Source organism: Equus asinus, chromosome 8, assembly GCF_041296235.1.
Source record: "Equus asinus isolate D_3611 breed Donkey chromosome 8, EquAss-T2T_v2, whole genome shotgun sequence".
Taxonomy (NCBI): Eukaryota; Metazoa; Chordata; class Mammalia; order Perissodactyla; family Equidae; genus Equus; species Equus asinus.
The window spans coordinates 77,565,806-77,588,108 of NC_091797.1; the positions used below are offsets into that span (position 1 = coordinate 77,565,806).

The 22,303-nt window shown below is 48.4% G+C and overlaps 2 protein-coding genes across 8 annotated transcripts in view; one reads left to right on the forward strand and one right to left on the reverse strand.

Annotated features, from left to right (window-relative positions):
* The window catches only part of TCTN1 (tectonic family member 1), a 27,643-nt gene extending 11,894 nt beyond the window's left edge, over nucleotides 1-15,749 (forward strand). The window contains exons 5-16 of one of the 2 annotated variants that reach the window (XR_011505329.1): nucleotides 1,757-1,844; nucleotides 3,345-3,454; nucleotides 4,932-4,952; nucleotides 8,733-8,867; nucleotides 9,386-9,511; nucleotides 9,898-9,983; nucleotides 10,512-10,652; nucleotides 11,909-12,071; nucleotides 13,753-13,856; nucleotides 14,115-14,240; nucleotides 14,651-14,795; nucleotides 15,659-15,749. Coding sequence is in view for 1 of the 2 variants with exons in the window: in XM_014858676.3 (XP_014714162.1) it covers nucleotides 1,757-1,844; nucleotides 3,345-3,454; nucleotides 4,932-4,952; nucleotides 8,733-8,867; nucleotides 9,386-9,511; nucleotides 9,898-9,983; nucleotides 10,512-10,652; nucleotides 11,909-12,071; nucleotides 14,115-14,240; nucleotides 14,651-14,794 (1,140 nt within the window). In the remaining variant the exon portion in view is untranslated. The remainder of the gene's footprint in view (nucleotides 1-1,756; nucleotides 1,845-3,344; nucleotides 3,455-4,931; nucleotides 4,953-8,732; nucleotides 8,868-9,385; nucleotides 9,512-9,897; nucleotides 9,984-10,511; nucleotides 10,653-11,908; nucleotides 12,072-13,752; nucleotides 13,857-14,114; nucleotides 14,241-14,650; nucleotides 14,796-15,658) is intronic. The other variant, XM_014858676.3, reaches the window with a different exon arrangement.
* Nucleotides 14,290-22,303, reverse strand: part of HVCN1 (hydrogen voltage gated channel 1) — a 34,627-nt gene continuing 26,613 nt past the window's right edge. For 5 of the 6 annotated variants that reach the window (XM_044775896.2, XM_044775894.2, XM_070516030.1 and 2 more), the window contains 4 exons: nucleotides 21,307-21,411; nucleotides 18,739-18,970; nucleotides 16,419-16,531; nucleotides 14,290-16,083 (listed from right to left, as the gene is read on the reverse strand). In XM_044775896.2, coding sequence (XP_044631831.1) covers nucleotides 16,018-16,083; nucleotides 16,419-16,531; nucleotides 18,739-18,970; nucleotides 21,307-21,411 — 516 coding nt within the window. In that variant the 3' untranslated portion in view covers nucleotides 14,290-16,017. Of the gene's footprint in view, nucleotides 16,084-16,418; nucleotides 16,532-18,304; nucleotides 18,446-18,738; nucleotides 18,971-21,306; nucleotides 21,412-22,303 lie in introns of those variants that run through there. The other variant, XM_070516033.1, reaches the window with a different exon arrangement.

Genomic DNA, 22,303 nt, shown 5'->3' on the forward strand with positions numbered 1-22,303 from the left:
GCACACTGCAAACCACTCTCAACAGATTGATGTGGATTCCTGATTTTTAAATGCATCTATAAAAATATACATACACTGTTGTACAGAAGTGGCATTTATAGTTATCCACATTGTTCTATAAACTTCCTTTTTAATTCAGTGAGAAATCTTAGGCGTCTTCCCATGTCAATATAAAAGTTACTGTATCCTGAGCATTTTCCACGTGCTGGGCCCTGTGCGGAGCTCTCCAGGTATCACCTCACACAGCCCTGCGAGAGACACATCATTGTCCCCACCTAACTGACGAGGAAAGCAGGTGTAGGAAAGCGACTTGTCCAAGCTAGTGTTGCAGCTACGTTTTACTGATACAAAATACTCCTTCTGTGTGTGTATTGTCGTTTATTATTGAGCCATTCCACTATTAACAGACATTTGTTTCCAGTTTTTGCTATTATAAATAATCCACAGTGAACATTCTTTTTTTTTTTAAGATTTTATTTTTCCTTTTTCTCCCCAAAGCCCCCCGGTACATAGTTGTATATTTTCAGTTGTGGGTCCTTCTAGCTGTGGCATGTGGAATGCCACCTCAGCGTGGCTTGATGAGCGTTGCCATGTCAGTGCCCAGGATTTGAACCGGTGAAACCCTGGGCCACTGAAGCAGAGTGTGTGAACTTAACCACTCAGCCATGGGGCGGCCCCCACAGTGAGCTTTCTTATAGATACATATATCTAGGTCTGATTAAATCCTTAGGCTACATTCCTATAAATGGGTTAACTTGGTCAAAATGAACGGAAATTTTAAATATTAATACCAGCTTGCCCTCCAGAAAGACTGCAGGAGTTTATACTCCCAGCTCCCGTGAGGGAGGAGGTTCCTTTCCCCATATCCTTGCTGGCACCAAGGCATTTGGATACTTTTAAATTCAAGAAAATTAGCTGTATGCCCAAGAACTGTAAATTTTGTTTTGAATATTGTGGAAAATTTCATGAGGTTTGGTTTTGGGAAAGAAGGCATATCAGTGTTATGATTTTAATGTATACTGTTACCTGTCATTTAAATAATTACTGCTAGTGGAAAATGATTACTTCTCTCACCCCTGTCCCTGGCCACCCAGTTCCTGTCTGCAGAGGCAGATGCTTCTGTCAGCTTCTTAAACACCTTTCCAGAGGAATTCTGTAATGAAAAGCCTGCAAATACAGTAACATGCATACATAGAAACATACATCCTTTTTTTTTTTAAGATTGGCCCTGAGCTAGCATCTGTTGCCAATCTTCCTCTTTTTTTTTTCTCCCCAAAGCCCCAGTACACAGTTGTATATCCTAGTTGTAGTTGTATATTCTAGTTCTTTTATGTGGGATGCTGCCACAGCATGGCATGATGAGCGGTGCATAGGTCTGCACCCAGGATCTGAACCAATGAACCCTGGGCCGCTAAAGGGGAGCGCGTGAACTTAACCACTCGGCCACAGGGCCAGCCCCAGAAACAAACATCCTTAAAAGAATAGTGTGGGGCAGCTTGATATAAACTCCATGCAGGCAAAGACCACATCTCTTTTTTGCTCATCAGTATCTGCATCTGAAAAATGAAGATAACTCTTCCTTAGAGGATCATTGTAAGGATCAAATGGGAAAACACGTGCCAGTGCTTAACACAGTACCCAGTGCACAGTAAGTTCCTGATGGCTGCACTGCTGCCCGGCGCTTGGTGGGCATCTAGTAAGCGAGGAGCGAGTGAGTGCCTTAATAGCACCGTAACAGCTGCTGTTCTCTTTGCAGTATGGGGCTCATCTGCAGACTTCAGATTCATTTTTGAGATTTCCTTCTCCCCTCACGTCATCTCTATGCACCGATGATAACCCTGCAGGTAAGAGAGAGGGCGTTTTTCTTTCTCTCTGTTAACAGAATTTGCTATTAGTTTAACTTTGTAGTAGGCATAGTTAAACAGGCTTCATAACTAGATAAACAGTCTTCGAGTTGAAAGAGGCCTCAAAGGTAACGTAGTTCAGTTTCCCACCCAGGGCCAGAATCTTTACTACATGCAGTCACTGCTTGAGCACTTGTAGTGATGGGGAACTCACTACCTGAAACCAGCCCAGTCAGTTGTTTAACACTTCTGGTTGTTGGAAAGTTCTTTCTTCACCGGAGCTGAAGTTTATCCATAGCTAACATTTATTAAGCGCTTACTGTGTGCTGGTATTGTGTTAAGTGCCTGTGTGTGTTTTTCCATTTGATCCTTACGACGATGCTCTGAGGCGGGGTTATCTTCATTTTTCAAATGTGGAGACTGCGAAACATTCAGTTTCTTGCTCCGGCTCACTCGGGCTTGATAGGGCAGGGATGCAGGCCACGCAACTGCCTCCCGTCGCTGCTGCTCCTTTCAGGAGCGTCACAGAACCCGTGGAGTGACCCTCCAGTCCTTAAGCCAGCTTCACTAAGAAGAAGCTAGCCAAGTAGGGCATGAGAGCCTGTGGCTTAATGAAGCATCATTTGTACATGAAGGAAAATGTGTTCTGTTGAGAAGATGCTTAACCTTGCTCTCGATAGGAACAGTGTAAATTTAAACCAAACTGAGATACCATTTCCACCTAATGGATTGGCAAAGCTGGAGAAATTTAAGACTGTGAGGAAGCAGGTGCTCATCTACATAGTTGGGACTGTAAATTGGTCCAAGCTCTGTGAAGAGCAGTTTAGCAATATGTATCAAAATCGCAGATGAATATGCCCTTTGACCCAGCTGTTCCACTTCTAGGAGTTGGTCCTACAGAAACTCTGGCCCACTTGCAAAATAATAGATTGCAGCATTGTTTGTGATAGCAAAGCTAGAGACAACTGAAGTGTCCGTTAATGGGGAACTGGTTGAATAAATGATGGTGTATCTAACAGAATACAGATTATCCCTGAAAAGAAGAGGAGGAAGTTCTTCATGTACTGAGATAGACTGAACTCCAAGGTAGATTGTTCAGTGAAAAAAACCAAAGAGTGGAATATATATCGTGCATTTGTTTCCGAAAGAGGAAAGAAACACTAAAAATCGCTGTACATACGCTTTTATTTGCATAGGCTATTTCCAGAAAGATACTCAAGAACTTCAGCTGATGTCTCTGGGGAAGGGAACTGGTGGCAGCGGGGGCCGGGGGAGGGGGTGGGGGGGGACTTCTTTGTACCTTTTGAATTTTGAACTGTGTGAATGTGTTACCTATTTGAAAAATAATTTTTAAGCCCTATTTTAAGCGTGTTGTATATCCATGCCATAATTTATTTTGCGGTTTTACTTAGATTACAATGTTTTAGTTACCATTGGACAGTTGAAAATTGTCTTCTCTTTGTTATTGTTTTTTTTCCTTGGGAATGTTATGATTTCCAGCATTTCTGGTTAACGAAGCTGTTAAGTGCACCAGAAGGATAAATTTGGAACAGTGTGAAGAAATTGAGGCCCTGAGCATGGCTTATTACAGCAGCCCCAAAATTTTGAGGGTAAGAATTATTTTGAAGTGAAACTGATTTGCTAGGCTTGTTTCTGTTCTTTGTACCTTTTAAAAATATGATGAGTATAGAATAATTTCAGTACGCGATTGATGCACAAATTTAAATTTTTCTTCTCCAGTTCTTTGGTATACTGATACCAAAGCTATTGAAATAATCACTTAAAATAATTTTTATTTTTATGTAGTTAGTTCATATTTTGCTTTCATTCATTTTCATGGTAACCAATAATGTCTGTCTCCTGAAAACAAACTATTTAATAACCAAAAACTTTAGAAATTAGAAAAACATCTTAATGTCTGTGACAGAAATAATCATATTCACACCAAAAATATGCCTCTCTGAGAAACTGACCAGAAAAGAATAGAAAGTCCCCTTTCTGGCTGGAGGTGAAACAGGCGCCCAGGAAAGGACAGGAACTAGGATCGCTGGAGAAGGGAGGCGAGGCGGCGGTGTGGAGAGGCCCCCTCCCTCTGGTTGCAGTGGCTGAAGCCTGAACTGAATAAATGAGCCAGCCCACTGGCCCACTTGGTGGATGACATGGAGGGTCACAAAGGGAGAAGACTTTTTCAGTCATTAAAAACCATGTTATTGTGAAAGCCCCCCTCCTGATTTCCTTTATTTTTGGAGTGGGGAGCATGGGGCAGGGTGGTCCGTGGCACCAGTATTCCTCTGAGCTTCAATTTTCAGGACCAAGTTTAACCTTTTCCTCTCTGCTCCCTTTTCCTCTCCCTCTCTTCTCATAAATCAGCCGTGTCGGCCTGTGAATTCTCCCAGTTGGTCTGACTTCTCGCAGTTGTCCTGGAGGTCGTCCCTCGGGCCCGCAGGCGCAGTTCTCTTTCAGCACAGGCCTCCCCAAACATGTCTACTTGTCTCCCTCCCCAAAGCTCCCACTGACCTGATAGGGTGTGTTGTGATGAGAGAAGTGAGGTTGAGGGAGATGGGGATGGGAAATGCAGGGAGGTCCAGCCCTTCAGACAGAGCTCTGGCAGTGTCAGGGAGGCAGGAGCATGGCGTCAAGGGGGCTGGGGCTGGAGGCAGGAAGACCACTTAGGCTGTGGAAATCGCCTGGGCAAGCAATAGTGTCCTTCTGGTGAGGACAGGCACAGCACGAGTGCCCTGGAGGATGGGGGCCATGTCTTCCCCACGTGCTGTGTCACTGATGTCCGTGTGGAAAATACGGAGTGATGACACTGAGCACCGAGGCTTCCTGAGACCAGCTCTGTTAAGGTTCCAGTCTGAAGGAAATGCGTCTAGAAGAGAAATGTAAAGTTACCTCTTTGATTGTCACATAGATAGAAATATGTGCATGGCAAGTCTTGATTAAGGATATTCTGTTTTCCTCTTTGTGAAGACTATGCCTATGAAGTAGATGAAATTGTCCTTTAAGCCTCGGTCTGAGAAAGCAATGAAAATGCTTCTTTTTGATGTACTTAACAAAATTTGTTTTTGTTTTTGTTTTGTCTAGGTGCCGAATTCAAAGACAGAGGTAAGAGTATTTCTTGTGGAAAGTTTGTAACACACTGTCTTATTTCTGAGCCCTTTGAAATGAATACACTTATGATCAGAAGGTACCTTACTGCCAATAACAAAAACATTTGCCGAAAAGCAAGCAAGCAGAAATGAAATAGGGAAGCACCTTAGTAGATGATGTTTTTGTAGTCACAAAAGGGCCAGATTTTCAAATTCCCTCAGTTTTGTAGTTCCACACGTTTTCGTGTTTACTGGCACAGCTGTCTTGACTGACAGCGGGTGCGACTGGCCTCTGTGCTTTCAGGGCATCTCTGGGCAGGAAGGCTGGCTGGCTCCCAGGACGCTGTCTGCCCAGTGCACACGAGGTGAACGTCGTGCCCAGAGAGTGGGCGCCTGTGTACGAGGGGAGCACTCTCAGTGTCGCTTCCAGGGTTGGGTGGCAGGGGGGTTCTGTTCAAAGCCTTCTCGCCCCCAGCCCAGGGGCTCTGTCCGGCTGTGGTCAGGAGGCCGTCATCTCTTTGTGGATACGTCAGAGAGAAGGAACGTGGATCTGCCCCTTATTCTTGAGTCTGCACCCTATGCCTTTCTGTGAATACAGTCCCCAAAGAGGCCCAAGGCGATGGCCTTGTCATAGTCTCCCAGAGCCTTGGATCGGTCTGTCTTGGTTCACAACTCAGCTTTGCCATTATTTTCTCATATAACACGTGCCTCAGTCTCCCTGATGGTCAAGCAGATGGTGAGTGCCCCAGAGGCCTGATGTGAGGCTCGAGTGGGAGAATGCACACGAGGAGCTTGGTGTAGCACTGGGCGCACAGGAAGCACTCAGCACTGGGGACAGTGACGCCCACAGTGATTGGTTTCATGAAGTTTCTGGACACAAACGTGTGTTTGAGGTAGTCATTCAAAGGGAAGTAGTTGTGTCCCTTTGGACTTCAGGGTTTCCTCATCTGTGAAGGTGTTTTCAAACTTGTTTTAGTTGTAGAGCTTCTTGAAGTGAGATGTCAAGCAGAACTCTCCCTAGCGTGTAACCTGGATTGAACCCGAGGCCAGAAGCCCTCCACCTGCCCGGTGCCCTCGTCTCCCTCCTGTTTGGTTCCTCCGAGGAACCCTATGGTTCCTGGGAACCCAGTTTGAAAGTCATGTAGTAGACTAGCTCTGAAACACCTCTAGCCACCAGAAAGGGCTTTGATTCTACCATTTAAAGCTGGGACCGTGCGGGGCGGGCAGTGGCCCTGTCCACGACGTATCCTTAGTACTAGGGTGGTGCCTAATGCATGCAGGGCGCTCAGTGGGTTATGTGTTCAGCAAATGAATGACTAGGGATTGGCTCAAATAATTAGGGAATACCTATTCTGAGAAGTAGCGGGCTGTCACTGAGAGGCACGCACTATGCGCCAAGCGCTCTTCCAAGTGCTGTACCTGTCTGACGTCCTTCAGTCGTCTCAGTGATCCAGGAGGCAGGTCCTGGTGTTGTCGCTCTCTGGCGCCTGAGTCACAGAGAGATGAATTCGCTTGCCCAAGGCTGCAGAGCGGGCAAGTGGCAGAGCTGGGACAGGAATCCAGGCCCTCTGGCCCCAGAGACCTTATTCTCAACCACGACACTGGACTAGCTCTGCTGTGCCAGGCCCAGAGTTAGAAGCTTCACACACGTTCTCTCGTGGTATGCTGTGGCCAGCCGTCAGGAGGAGGCAGACTGGGGCTTCCACTCAGACCTGTGTGACACCAAAGTTTGTGCTCTAAAGGGCAAACATATGAACTAATGAGAGATTTAAACTTTTAAAAACAGCTTCCAGGGTCTGTTAGAGGATCAGAAGTAAAACAGTGCGTCCAGTGTCCTCAGTCAGTGCAGCCCGCTACGATCGCCTGGGATCTCTGTCACTACCTGTCGAACCTTCAGTGACAGACTGTGATGGCCCCATAGTTCCTTGGTAATTATGCTTTAGCTCTTTGCCCGTGGGCATTTGGGGCTGGGCTATGATTGAGTAGGACAGTCAGGAAACCAGAACAGCCCTACCATTTTCATTCCTGTGGCTGTTCCAGTGGAGCCTGATAGACTAGTGCAGCTCTTGCCATTTACACTCGTCTGTCCATCTTTCCACTGCTTGTTTAGACTGACCCTCTGGTTTCTGCCAACCACACCCACACGCCATGGGAGCGGCTCCGTCAGAGGCTGGGTATGGAAGGGTGTGCACTTTCGTGGAACCCAGTATCATTGCCGAGTCTGGGGTCAGTATGTTCAGATAAAGGAAGCCAGGGTCGTCTTTTGCTGCTTAAACAAGAGCTAATTAACTCGGAGATGGGACTCCCTGCGTGACTCTTCAGCCCACAGGCGCGACTGGTGCAGAGGGCATTGCGGTTGGTTTTGCCCTTCTGCCGCTCTTTCACAGGACGGCTCATCTTTGCTTCTGAACCGTGTCACATTCTTATGTGAGAGGTTTGACTCATGAGGACAGTTGAAGGTCATCTTGGTCATGGGAGCAGACACATAAGGACTACTTATTTATTTATAAAAAGACAGCTTAAATTCTTGGTGATTTTGAATTATAAACAGCATGGTACATGATTGAGGGCAAAGTTCAAAGCAATATAAACAACTAGATACAAGTTAGGCTTCTTCCTAAACAGTGGTTTCTAAGAGCTGACATTTAGAGCAAACGTCAGATTCGTCACACAGTACGAAGAGGCCCAGCTATCTAGAGATTTGAGACATTTAAAGGATTGCTTGCTGCTTCGTCACTCTGCTGGCAATGGCCACAAATGAAAAATGTCCTTTAATGGCATTGGGCTAACCAGGGCTTCCCGATACTGCTTAAAAGATTTGTCTGTCTCTTGTTTTCTCTTACCCATAATCCCACCAGCCAGACCCGTAGATAACTACTCTGTGTGTATGTGTGTGTGTGTATCAGTTGGGTCAGGTGGATATTCAGGGAGGTTGTGCGCTGGGACTGTGTGGAGAATGCGCATGTGTGAGTAAGAGCTGGTGATTTGTCAGTAGGAGCTGTGCTGTAGCAGTGAGAGTATACGCTTGATGGTGTGATGGAGTACTGTGTGTGTGACATAATTCACATACCATAAAACTCATTATAAAGTGCACAGTTGTGTGGTTTTTAGTGTATTCACAGGGTTGTGCAGTTGTCAGTATCTAATTCCAGAACGTTTCCATCACCTCAAAAAGAAAGCCTGTGCTCATCAGCAGTCACTCCTCATTCTTCCCCAACCCTCCCCCAGCCCCTGGCAACCACCAGTTTTATTTTCTGTCTCTATGGATTTGCTTATTCTGGACATTTCCTATAAATGGAATCATATAATATGTGACCTTTTGTGTCTGGCTTCTTCGCTTAGCATGTTTTCAAGATTGATTTATGTTGTAGCAGGTGTCAGTGCTTCATTCCTTTTTGTGGATGAGTAATAATCTTTTGTGTGGATATGCCATATTTTATTTATCCATTCATCAGTTGATGAACATTTAGGTTGTTTTTGGTTTTTGGCTGCTAGAATGCTGCTATGATTATTTGTGTACAAGTTTTTGTGTGAACATATGTTTTCAGAGGTAGCCACTTTTAAAGTTTTGTTGAGACCCTTCTCAAGCATTTTCTATGTGAGTGGATATGTGTATCTACATATAAATACCTGTGTTTTTGTAAATGTGGAATTAGAGCGGGCACGTTCTCTAGCATGTGTTTTTCCCTACTTGGCAGTGTATCAGTGGAGGTTTGTTTCAAATGTTTCATTATTTTAACCTGGTCACCTCTGTTGTAGTGTGTCTTTAGTGATCCAGGACTTCTTTACCTTGCAGGTCCCCATCACTGTTCAGTCTGTCGTCATTCAGTCTCTAAATAAGACGCTCACCCGACGGAAAGACACTGCCGTGTTGAAGCAGGCTCTTGCCGAGGTGGGGGATATAAGGATCTGCTCTAACGTGGTTCTTGAGGTAGGTGCCCAGTTTGGCTGTGAAAGCTACATCTGTTTGGCAGACTCCAGCTCCGTGGTCCTGAGGGGCCCTGGACACCCTCCACAGGCTCTGGCCCATCCTGTGGTGTGGCCTGCCTTGCCTTGGCCTCCTGCTTGCCTCTGTGCTGTCTCAGCAGAGGACGCTTCTTTACTTGTCTCTGAAGTGATCGTGTGATTTTTCTCCACAAACCCAGTGACTTACAAGAATACACCAAAATTGGTTATTGTTGCTGCTGTTTGATTTTTACACGTTTCCTTAGCAGAGATAGACTGATTACAGTCTGCTCAGACCAGCCGATTTGGAACTTGGTAATTGGGTACAGAGAGGCTCAAATGACCCTGTCTGTCAGCTGCGGGGTGATGCTGAGATCACCCCTCAGTCATCCGACTGGGCAGGAAAGAGAAGCTCCCACAAGGGGAAGATGGGTATTTGAGTTATTAGTGCGGCTACAGGAATGTCATGGGAACGGATGATTGGGAGTGTCGCTCTGTTTGTAGGTCCAGTACAGCCTCACATATACAGATGCAGGTGACGTAACCAAGGCTGCTGTCTCTCTCCTCCTGGGGACAGTCAGCAGTGCAGTGGTTCCATTCCAGCAAAAGTTTGAAATTCGTTTTATTCAGGTAAGTTTCATCACTTATGTACAAGTATTTAATTGCCAAGTAAAAAGAAATCATAACTTCTAAGTGAAAAAAAAATTTCGATTTAGAAGTGTTACCACATCTAACCCTTTGTGCTGACAAAGGGCTTGCCTGGTGCCTGTGGAGCTGGTAAAGAAGCCAGGAGGGTCCTTGTCTCTCTTCCATTCGTGATAAGCTGCTCTTCCACATGAGCTTGTCCTTTGACCGCATGATGCGCTCCCACACTCAGCAGATAGATTTATAGTTCTGACTATATTCTTTTATTGGTTGGCAATCCCAGATTTTATTATGAAAAGTATTTCATTTTACCCTGCCATTTCCTTATTCAAATGAGAATTATTTGGGAGCATTTCTCTATTGTCTTCCAGCAAAATACCAAGCCAGTCCTTCTCAGTGGAAACCCTGGTTATGTTGCGGGGCTCCCGTTAGCTGCTGGATTTCGGCCTCGGAAGGGATATCCTTTTTGGTTCTGTCAAGGAGGTTGCCTTCCCTGTCTGTGGGCATGGGCCGTCCTTCTCTTTATGGCTGAGGGTCCTGTGGGCTGGAGCGGCCAGTCTCCGCCGGAGTGTCCGCCGTGTGGTGGGTCTGGCTGCACAGCAGGTGGGACTGTGTGGAGACTGGCGGTTGGGGTGAAACAGCATGGCCCAGAAGAATGTCAGTGTTGTATAAGGAAAATCTTAAGACATTTAGATGTATTTAATTTCACTCTTAAACAGAGACTCTTAAACAAATTGCATGGTTTTGAAAACTTGGAATTAATTTTGAAGGGCCAGTTTCTGAGTACTTTCCTTCTTAGGATCTACTAACCAAGGCAAATAGTTATAACTGCTTTTTGCCCTCTCCTGGGAAATAACTGTCAAAATCCCAGAGGCCCAGAGAAGGGCTGTTTGTAAAGGGATGTTTCATGTCACACATGAGACACTGTGTCCTGAGAGTCAGGCTGCGTTAGTACTGGGTGATTGTCCCTTAACTTCCTGTGAATGTCCGGGATTATTCAGACCATGAACAGACATGGACAGTTTACTATCCTTCGCAGCACAGCTGAGCAAGACTGCTTAGCGATAGAGGGGGTCCGAGCCCCGGTATTATTTGGTTACAATATGCAGTCTGGCTGTAAACTAAGGTCAGAGAGTAACTTGTTTCTACTTGAACTCATTTGTGTCGATCAGAACACAAGCATTCTTACCTTCCCCATCTTAGTCAGACCTTGGCGTCCGCTGGCGAGAGCATATGAAAGCCACAATCACCGTGTTACCGTTAGTAATGAATAGTAGCAATAGTGAGAATACTTTATAATGGTGCGGTTTTCTCATTTTCTAATTTTAATTCTCATAACCATAAACTATTTGTCATTATTCAAAAGAAAACTATTATAATCATTTTCCTTATCAAATATGGCAGAGTAAAAATCTCAAGGCTCTGGATGTTTTAAGGTTTCATAGCGCTTGAGTTCACAGCAAAAGTGTTTTCCCTGAAAGTCCTTCCTGTGTTTCTGAATTTTAATAGATGCAGCACAGCGGCCCCAGCGAGGGGCCCGAATGTGATCTGTGTTTCTCAGTTACCTTTTTATCATCAAACGTGAACACATGTCAAAGGTCAGACAGCGCTGCAGGCTTGATACAAAGACAGCGATTCTTGCTCTCATTTCCACCCCCTCCCCGCCCCCCGCCCCGCGGCCCCCCAGGCAACCACTTTCAGCTCTTGTAGCTGATTGTTTGGAAATTTACCCCCAAATCTTTAAGTAACCTGCATGCTGATTCTTGATTTTTTGGTTTTATGAATTATTGAGTTCCCACTATTGAAGATTTGGCTCTTTCCCCTTCCGTCTCCTACCCCATCACCCACTTCACTTCCCGTCCGTACATCTCCCCAGGGTAATTATATCATTATTTTGGTTAGACCAATATTCACCATTTACATTATTAGTTCTGATCACTTTAGACCAGCATTTCTCAAAGGGGTTCCATGGCATACATTTCCACAAGATGTCAGTAAGGATAGGTCTGTGGTCTAATGTGTTTGGGAAATGCTGAGTTAAAGTTAAAAACGTGATTCCTTACTGTAGGACTTGTCAGAGCCTTGACTATGCCAGTGTGCCTCAGGAGGGACATGGCTATGCAGTGTTTCCTGAACTTTGGGCCATGAAACCCTTCTTGTACAGAACCTCTCAATGGAACACAGTTTGGGAAACATTGTTCTGGATTCAACTCTCTTGCCAACCAAGATTTTGCAAAGTTAGAGACACTTTGGCTTCTGTCAAATCCCCCTTTCAAGAATGAGAAGATAAACTGGGGAGAGCATGTGCGTTGTTGAGGTCTGTAAAAACAGCAGGTGTGAACAGTAGCCTCAATCAATTGACCTCTTTTTCCTTCCCCAAAGGCTGACTGGAGCTGTCACATGTCAGCTTGTGGTGCAGAAGGTGAAGAGCCTGCTGAAGGGCCAGGGCTTCCCAGATTATGTGGCCCCTTTTGGAAATTCCCAGGCCCAGGATGTGCTGGACTGGGTGCCTGTCCACTTTGTCACCCAGGCATCCCACGTGAAGGTAATGGGGGAGAGTTGAAGGCCACAGGCTTGCAGTCTCTCCTGCTTCCACCTGCTCTTCCTCCCCTGGGGGAGACAGGCAGCTGGGGGAGCTCCCTGGTGAGGAGGTGGGTGGCTGGTAGGAGCTTGGGCTTTGTTGTCAGGGGAGCCTGGATCTCGAATACTGATGCAGCCCCTCATTGGCACTCTGGCCTTTGGCCAGCAATTTTGTGGATTCGAGCCTTTGGGAGTGACAGTCATAGTACCGACCTCATGGATTTGCTGAGAAGGTTAAATGGGGTAACATTTGGGGTACCTAGTGGTCACTCCAGAAATAGGAACTGCTGACCACCGTCCTGACTACTCCTGCCGTCATTGTTGGGTTGCACGAGACCTTCTCTAGACATCGGTATGGTAGATGACTGTGAGTACTGTCTCAGAAGATGGGGACATCGTCCAGTCCACGTAGCTGTCCCATCCATTGTTCCCAGGTCTCTACAGGCAGCCCGTATGTGAAAGCTTTCAATTCCAAAGTTCCCCAAAGAGTTTAATGGAAGTTGACAGCCTACAAATAGATTCCTGATCACATGTGACTCTTCTGCCCACCTTTTTCTTTTGTCTCAGCCGGAGTGTGAGCCGGTCCCCATCAGCGGAGGCGTGCTCTCCATCTTATCCATTAATTGCCCAGCTTTTTCTTGTCACAGTTTCTTCAGGCGTCTCATTATCTGCTTAGCATATTTATAGCACGGGGACCCAGGGGCTGAGGACTGCTCGCAGCTCTGCTCCGCCCTCCCCACCAGTCCCCAGCAGAGGCCCGCGGTGTGATGACTCAGCCCCTGCTGGTCGGCTGCTGAGTCTTGGCTCAGCTCTGCTGCCTCAGTGAACCGGGCAGATTGCTTCTGGCTTCTCGGAGATGGGTGAAGACATCCAGTTATTACTCCCCCTCAGAGGAGAGAGCATTGGCTGGGAGGAGAGGCAGAAGTGCGGACATTAGCATCACCAGGGTCTGTGCCGGTGCGGGGAGCTCTGAGGCCTGGAGCGGGTTTGTGCTAACCTTGTGGGTAGAAGTGGGCGCCAGCCGCCTGTGCGTCTTCTCCTAATGACAGGATGTTCTCAAGGAGTTTCCAGCCTGCACACTTCTTCAGAGGCAGTTCCAAGCCAGGGAACTCCACCAGTGCCTTTTTGGCAGGTAACCAATGTAGCAGGCCTGCTAGCTTTTCATGCCCCCAAGAGACGTATTTTTAAAAACTTTTCATTGTGCAAAGATTTGTCTCACAGAGAAGTAGAGCCCTACAGTGGAATCCCATCTGCTCCTCACGCAGCCTCACCACTCAGCATTTGCCGACTGCAGAGCCTCTAAGGGCAGGAAAGAGCTCTCGAAGGCCCGCTCGCCCACTTTTCCTTGGAGCCGACCGAGCAAAGTCCTGGGGCAGAGGCCTCAGACTCAGCTCCCACGGCATCCAGCCCGGATGCAGGCAGCTCCATTGTGGCGCCATTGCTCACGGGTCAGAGGGAGAGTTGTTAGTATCTTTGACAACTTATGTTGTATACCCCAGTGTAACATCTTCATTGCCAACTGATGAAATCGGATAAATGAAAAGAAAGCACTTAAATTTCCTCTAAGAGCATTTCATATGATTTGCAGTCAGGTTTAATTTCTGTCTGTTAATACTACCATTTTCTCTCTCCCCGCCCCATGCCAGTTTCCTCCCGAAGTGTCTGAGGGCGATTAAACAGGGAGATGACTTAGTGCGGCCAGGGCCCCGAAGGGGCCACAGCGGGGCCTTGGCATTACCACAGCTCCCAGGTAATGCTGCCTCTTCAGAAATAGGCGGGAGTGGAAAAATGACGCTTCAGGCATTAAAATATTTTTGGAGCATTGAGTACTTTAAAATATGTGCTTTCTCTCAGCTGTTTTTATCTGAACTTCTAGAGTCTGTTCATTCTCTTGTTCAGAACATTTTGTAATATGTGAAACGTTTTATAATTAAATCTCTGAACTGCAGATTAACTCTGACTTGAGGTTGTGTAATACTCAGGCTGATTAATGGCCTTTGTTGTGCAGGATGACTGCCAGCTCCCGGTGGCTTTGGCTGTGGAGGTGGAGTGGACTAAGTACGGCTCCTTGCTGAACCCACAGGCTAGAATCGTGAACGTGACCGCTCGTCTGATTGCATCCGCGTTTCCTGAGGTGGGCCCGACCATGAGCGGAGAGGTTACGACACAAGGCCAGACAAAACTTGTGTGATAGGCGGCATTTATTATTTTGTGAAAAAGATCATAATTAAAATTTAAACAATCTGGATTCTTAAAACAATTTAACAGTCATTATCTTTTACTTAGAGAAACCCCACTGATAATGGCTTTATTCATATTAGCCTTCTTGTTTAGATTTGACCTTTAAAATTCTTGTGAAAGTGGGGCCGTGGTTGACATTGATGTGTCAGGACGACCTGAGTAAAGCCGTGTCCCTCCTCCGAGTTCACGGCTGGACCTGTCAGACTTGTGAGCGCTGTGGTCGGGGGAGGGGAGTGAAAGCTGTGCCATCTTGGTTATCCTGGCGACGCTGGAGGGCAGGGCTCACATCATGCTTCCTTTCAGACCAGCTCAGGAAGTGAGAGGACGGTTCTCATTTCCACTGCGGTGACTTTTGTGGACGTGTCTGCACCTGCAGAGGCAGGCTTCAGGGCCCAGCCAACCATCAATGCCAAGCTGCCCTTCAATTTCTTCTTCCCGTTTGTTTGACGTAAGTCGTTAATTAAGGAAACCGCACCACACTGCTGGACTAGAGTGCGTGTGGGGCCCTGGCTCTCTCAGAGGCACCCCTTTTTATTGTATTTCCAACCCTCGAGGTCGCCCCCAAACCAACACACCTCCTGTCTCCACCCACTTCCCTCCTTTTTTTCCTTTTGGAAATCTTGGTCTACTTGGTTTGACTTCAGAGTGGGGCACCACCTGGTCGTGGTCATTTCCCGTCCTCTCAACACATAGATCATGTTTGGAGGCAAGTTGTGCCTTTGGGAAGTCAGTAAAGCAGACAGCCCTTGATGCAGCTCGGGCGCAGAGGGTTATCCAGTTTATTCACCCCCTGCTTTAAGGTGTTATTGTAAAAATATTCACTGTTTTTAGTTCAGGTTTTCTTTTCAGGTCCCGTTGAATACAAAAATAGCAAAATATTGTTAAAATTTTGCAAGTACCAGGCCTCACGAGGGGCTCTTCCCCCAAATGTCACAGTAATTATAGTGGAGTCTTGGGTCTAATTGCCGTTTCTGTACCAGGCACTGTAGCTAGCTAGCTCTCCGACTGGTGGGCTGGTGTGGGATGCCACAGAGCAGTTCCAAGCAGTCGAAGCTGGAAAGAATATGGTAGGAGGGCCCAAAGGAAGGAGTTTATTTTATACATTAATTGTACAGTAATTGAGAAAAATGTTGCCATTTGGCAGAACGAGGTGGAGCCAGCTAGAAGCTTGATGCAGAGGAGGGGCTGGGTACCCAAGAACAACTCCCTGGGGGAAAATGTGATAAGAGGAGCTGTTTAGAACAGCTTGGAAAGGCAAGAGTTTTCTAGAATGGGCTGGTGGCTAAGGTAGCTTCCTGTTTTGTCTTTTAGGGTGCTCACGTGAAAGATGCACTGGTTCCTCAATGTACACGCCAAACGTGAGAACTATACATTCGCTGAGATTAAATTTTATATACAACTAGTAAGTGTCCAGCTCTGTTCATTTTCAGGCAAGAGTAAAGTGTCCAGCATGAGGAAAGACAGTTTGGTACATTCGGGCACGGTGTGGGGCAGGAATGGGAGGGGGAGCTCAAGGTCGTACCAAGGGAGGAACAGAGCGTTCCAGAAAACCGGGACCCCCGGAATCCAAGCCGGGCGGGAGTGAGGCAAAGGCGTCGAACAAGCCTCTCCCCGAGGCAGCCCAGGAGCGGCTGGTGTCCTTCTCATCACAGGCACAGGCCCGTTCCCGTCTAGATCACCTCACCAAGAAGTCCGTGCTGTTGCAGGAGCTTGTTCAGTCTTTCAATTTCTTGTTCCTGTGATTACAAAAGCGGACAGATAAGCGGCTTTACCTTCTGAGCCTCACCGGGGACGTGACAGTCCTTCAGTGAGCCCGGGCACAGGGGGACAGCTGAATGGAAGCTCCGCTCCCTGTGGAGTCAGCCTCGGAAGGAGACTGGCAGGCAGCTGGGGTCCAGTGGACTCCGAGGAGGGGCGCCTGCCAGAGCTCTGGGAGGGAGGCGGCGCAGGCTGTGTCTGGAAGGACGGGAGACGGAGCCCAGGGCACCGCGTAAGCAAAGGCCTGGCGGCGAGACGCCCCTGCGGAAGGCAGAGCCGCAGACGGACGGCCCGCTCCCCGAAGCCTCCTTACCTTCTCAGAGCAGCTGAACTCCAGGTGTTGGACCTTGGCGGCCAATTGTATATTCATCTGTTTCAGCCTTAACAGCTGCCGTTCTGAACGTGTCTTAACCGAGATAATGATCCCTGGAAAATAATTGAGGGTCTCAATGATACTGGTTTCTAGTTTAACCACTTGAAAAAAAATCCACATTCCTTATAAATGTCTACAGGTGGGAAGAGTGGTGACAGGAAACAGTAATTGCTTAAAGGCGTTGGAACGAGGAGGGTCAGGTTTTTCATTTCTGACCTACTTAGTACTCAGTTGTAAAATATTTCTCTTCCGCTTGCATGGGCTGAGAAATCCTTAAAAATAATCCAGGAGCTGACCCAGTGGCATAGTGGTTAAGTTCGCATACTTTGCTTTGGTGGCCTGAGGTTTGCAGTTCAGATTCTGGGTGCAGATCTACACACTGCTCATCAAGCCACACTGTGGTGGCATCCCACATACAAAATAGAGGAAGATTGACACAGATGGTAGCTCAGGGCCAATCTTCCTCAGCAAAAAGAGGAAAGTTGGTAACAGATGGTAGCTGGGGGCCAATCTTCCTTGCCAAAAAAAAATAAAAAACTGACCAGAGGAGCATTAAGCTCCTTAATACAGAGCTTGTTTGTGACAGTATTTCTGCTGCTAAGTAGTTTTCCTGCTAAGGAGTGTGCACAAAAGCCGCGGAAGTGCAAAGCTGGAAATGCTCAAGCTTGGGGTTGGGACTGTCACTTTCCCAACTTTCTGCCTCCCACAGTTGTCAGGCAAAAACCTAAATTTTGGCTGATGGAGGGGTCATCGGCCTCATCTCATGGCTCACAAATGCCCACACAGTGAGGACATGGCCTCAAAACACTAGGCTGCAACTGGCAGTACTCCGCCCTTTCCAGGTGAGAGTAACTGTCTGGAGGTGGTACCCACACACGGTGCCAGGAGGCCTGGGAGCACCGGGCCCTAGGCCGTGGCCACCTTGGCTGTCCCGCTGAATCCAGTGTAGCCTTGTGTTGCGTTTTCAGCCCTTTTGTGTCATGCTGCTAAATCTTACAGCAAGGTGATAAGGGGCACCAGCGATTCTTCCACGTCCTGCTCCCATTTAGACTGAGAAAGTGAACACATCTCATTCTTCTGGCTTCCTCTGCTGAAGCAAATCACACAGCGGTGTGGCGCGAGAGGAATGGGTGAGAACTGGCTCGTGAGTCAATTATGATCAATGATAGTTTCTCTACCTCAATTGTGCATAGTCTTTGTACAGAGTATCTTTCTCTTCGATTAACGAAACCATCAACGAGCATACACATCTTCAGTAGTATCTGAAAAGCTTCCTGTATATCCTCTGACAGAACCCAAATGGACGTTCTTAGTGGGCTTTATTTTAATCACTAGATCGGAGCTGGCCCTTGAAGCCAACGAGAGCCTGCAGTGCCCACAGGCAGAGCTGTCACAGCCCCTCATCCGAGCAGACGTGGCCCTTCGCCTGCCAGGTCACGCTGCGGCTGAGCGGGCTGGGCCCCACCCCAGACCTCTGCGTCAGACTCCACTGAAAGCAGCACTGAAGGAAGGGGATTCTGACACAGCAGCTTCACACACAGGCAACCAAGACTAGTCCACTGGCAGCTGGACAATTAACCAGCTGGCGATCACCGTGTCCGCCTAAAATCACAGCAGAAACACGGCTTCTCAGAAACAAGCTCCCTGCACCAACAGGGTGTGTGCGAGGGATGGGATTTTTACCTGAAAGATGGTGAAGCAGTATTTCCTCAGGTGTGTTCCCTGAAGCCAGAGTTTGCGACGTAAACGTTACTAGGTGCTGTTTCCCCCAAAGCGTCAAACTGGTCAATGTGGAAAACGATTCCAGTTCTCAGAGCCTTGTTGTGCCCGGCCGTGTTGCGGCTTTCTCGAAGGGCGGATCCAGTGCCCAGCGTTTCTCAGCCTACCTGCACCCCTTTGGGACGGCGCCCCTCCTGTGTTTTGGTGGCACGCTCTCCAGGAAACACCCAATTAAAGACAAAGGCTCTCTGGAAACGGCACGCGGAGGGCCTGGTCAGCGTTAGTCTGACCCTCTCCCTGAGTATCTTCTAATGATCATGAAAACTGGGCCGAGAGGAGGAAGATCCCTCTCCCAGAGCACATGCCTGCTGTCGGTTTGTAGCCATAGCAGTGGCGGTGGGCCCCAAGTTGGACTCCACTGCCCTCTCGACTGCTGGGCGGGGGAGACTGAAACGGAAACCACAGCCGCGGGCCTCTGTGCCCATCCCAGGCGCCACCCGCTCCCCCATGCCCTCAGCGCCCCAGAGCACAGGGGACATACCGTTGATGATCCGGGCCACCCGCCACAGCCGGAGCAGAATCAGCAGGCCAAGAGCCTCAAACTCGTGCTCCCGGAAGATGAGGACCATGTCGAGGACGAAGGAAACCACCACGACAACGGCGTCCAGGATTTCAAACTTGTGATGAAAGAACTCCAAGCGGAAGACAAATATTTTTAAGGAAACTTCCGTCATAAAAAAGGTCAGGATAGCAAGGCTCATGTAGTGGAACACCTGCAGGGGACAAGGAGGCACAGTGAGGGTGGGTCCAGGCTCGCCACAGGCTGGGGCAGAGTGCACCTGCCTGCTCACCAGAGAGAGAATTCACCCCTTTGACCCGTCCCGAACTCCTGCCGGCACTGGGCGCTGTTTTCGGGGCACCACAAAGGCTCTGCTCTCTTTGAAGGGCAACTGGGCAATGGCAGAATTGAGGCCATCCATCATGCCCCTTGGCCCAGCACTTCCACTGCTAGGAATTCATCCTGCAGCCGAGCTCGCATGTGCGTGTTGGTGGGATATTTACTGCAGCATCATTGGCAGAACAAAGGATTCTCTACACTGTCTGTAGAACAATAGAAATCTCCATCACAGGACACTGGTCAAATGCATTATGGCACCTCCAGTCGGAGCACTGCGCCGCTGTTACAAAGACCAAGGCTGACCTATATGTACGGACCAGAATGATCGCCAGGGTAAGTGGAGAGTTCCCAGGTCTTGATTTATTAACACTAGTCTTCACTAAGGTTACCATTTCCATTCTGGGGCAAGTTAAGTACGAAGTGAGCTGCGACACCACCTTGGGCTGGAAAGGGAAGAAACGGTCAAAGACTGTAGAGTCATGTCAGAGGACACAGCAGTCAGCTTGAAGAGGCTCATAGTGACCGAATTTGGGACAATTTGAACGTTGAAAAGAATGACTATGTAATACACTGAATACAAAAAAATCCGTGAGTCCATCATGATACACACACAGACATGGGAGAAAAGGGAAAGCTCTTTATAAAAGCAGGCCAACTACCAGATGCAGGGGGAGACAGAATCAGAAGTCCCCAGTTGCGTCCTCCTGTGTGCTCGCTGGCTCAGGCACTGCGTCAGAGGACGCTGACCAGGAAGAGGGTTTCGGCTGGTCCTAAGCATCCCTGAGCAGACCACATAGCTGCCGAGGGAGCAGTGCCCTGGCCAGAGGAGCTGCGCAGCACGTGCCACTTTAATCGAGGGATCCTACAGAGTGTTACTGACAGCGGGCCCGGGTGATGTGCGGCCACCTGAGGAAGACAGCCCCCGGTGAAGAACTCTTGCTCATCGAGCCTCTGGACTTAACCTCCGTGTACAGGAAATACAGGGAATAAAGGATCACGTTAAAGGACCTCTGAGGAAACAGGCAAATCCAGAACATCGACATCCTATGAGATGACTGGCTGGACTCTTCAAAAAGTCAGTGTCATGGGGGAAAAAAGGTGCGAGGACCCTTCTAGATTAAAATAACCTGAGGAGATATAGCCAAACATAGTATCAGACATCTGGGTCCTACTTTGAAAAAAACACTAGAAAAAGACATTCTTGGGATGAATAAGGAAATTTGAATACAAACTGGTTATTAAATACTGGAATCATTGATATTTTAGTGTGACAATGCTATCATGGGTCTGTAGGAGAAAGGCCTTACTCTTAGGCATGTTGGAGTATTTAGGGGTGAAGTGTTGTGAGGTCTAACTTACTTTCAAAAGTTCAAAAATATATCCATGTTTTTGTGGGTATATATAGAGAGATAAAGCAAATACAGTGAAATGTATGTTTGCCATTTTTCATAAAAAGTTGAGGAAAAAGAAAGGCACAAGACAGTGTAGCAGGTGTGTTACCGATTCTATTAAAAACTCGAGGAGAGGAAAGCTAATCCTCCGTCTCTGCAAGGCCCCGGGCTGGCCGCAGGAGAAAACGCACGGGCTGCTTGGGGAAGGGGCCAGGAGGAGGGAGGAGGGTTGGTATTTTCTTCCTGCCCTCTCACCACTTGACAGTTTTGCATTATCAATTGAATTCTTTTTAAAGGGCACGGGGAGATGCCTTTAAGCCCCTGGCCTTCTCCCACGTTATCGATGACAGGGGCCACACGTGTGCATTTTTGGTGCCTTGGGCCAGTGTCCGGGATGGGCTCAGGCAGTAACTGAACTGGAGGAGAAACAGTGGGCGCCTCGCCCAGATGGCTCCAGCATAGGAACCACGTCAGCACATTAGCGGAGCAGAAGCTCATCTGCCTCCAGGGGACGGGAAAGTATTCTCCCGGTCAGACGCCCCCTCCGGGATCCTGACCTGCTGCAGCTCAGCAGTCCAGCACAGCTAAAGATTCAAGCCGTCAAGTGAAACGAGAAGCTGTTTCTGCTTGTAGTGAATGCTCATCTGTAATTCGGAAAGGAAGACGTTGTCTCTGCTCGTCAGCTAAAAGCACCCATCAAACTGCTCTCTAACGAGGCCTCGCCACTCCAAAGCAGGTGCTGTCTGCCCCTCTGCCCGCCCCAGTGCAGATAACAGAGGCGACCGTATTAGTGAAAATCCCAGAGGGGGCCGGCACCTACCCTCGGGACATAGTTATTCTTGTCGGCCTCGATGATCTTCAGGTCCAGAATGAGCTCGGCCAGCACCAGGAGAGCGTCCAGAATGACCAGGCAAATGATGATGACCTGCGGACCAAGGGAAGGGGCAGAAACTGTGAGACCGAAACAGGCCCCTCCTTCCGTCTCTCAGGGCTGGGTTGGAAACACGTGGGTGAAACCACTGGGGAAAGGGGCCAAGGATGGGAGCCCACTTCCAGCTGCCCCAGCCCCACAGGGGAGCCCACTGGGGGCCATCGTCTCACAGAAGCCCCCCCTTCCTGCCGCCTTCCGGGCCTGTTGGCCCCCAGGCGGTGCCTGTCCCCCCAGAGCTGCTCTGTACAGCCCATTGACTGACCCTCGGTCACCACTTGTCTTTTTTTTTTTAACTTGTTCACTGTTTCCCAGCATTTCTCAAACCAAACTGCTAATCCCTAGGTGGCAAAAAATAATTAAAAAGATTCTACGAGCTTTTATTTTTTTAGATCTGGGGATTCCTCTTGCCAGAGTACACCCAGCACAGAGGCTCAATAAGTGATGAAAACATCCAGGCTCAGAGGTCTGAGTGGTGGAAGGAGCTCCGGGGACTCCCTTCTCCAGGCAGTTGGGTTACGGCAATGTCTACTGTGCTCTGGGAACCGCTTCTCTCTGGAGCCGTGAAATACCTGCCCCGACTCAGGTGGGACACTGAGAAGAGGTGCCATGGGAATGACAATCTCACGACCTGCCGGCCGAGGAGGGCGGAGGGACCAGGGTGGAGCGAGTGGGTGGTCTCAGCAGTGGCGGTGGGGGGGTGGTGACGTTCGTGAGGGCACTCATGGCGGGGTGGAGGCGACAAGGTTCAGGGAGACCACGGGGATGACATGGTGGTGGTAGAAACGGCAGCACCGCGAGGAGTCCCAAAGCACACTGCGCGACCCTGCTCTTCCCTGGGAAACTCTGGAGCAGCAGTTGCTCCCCCAGGGCCTTGCCACTCACGCCC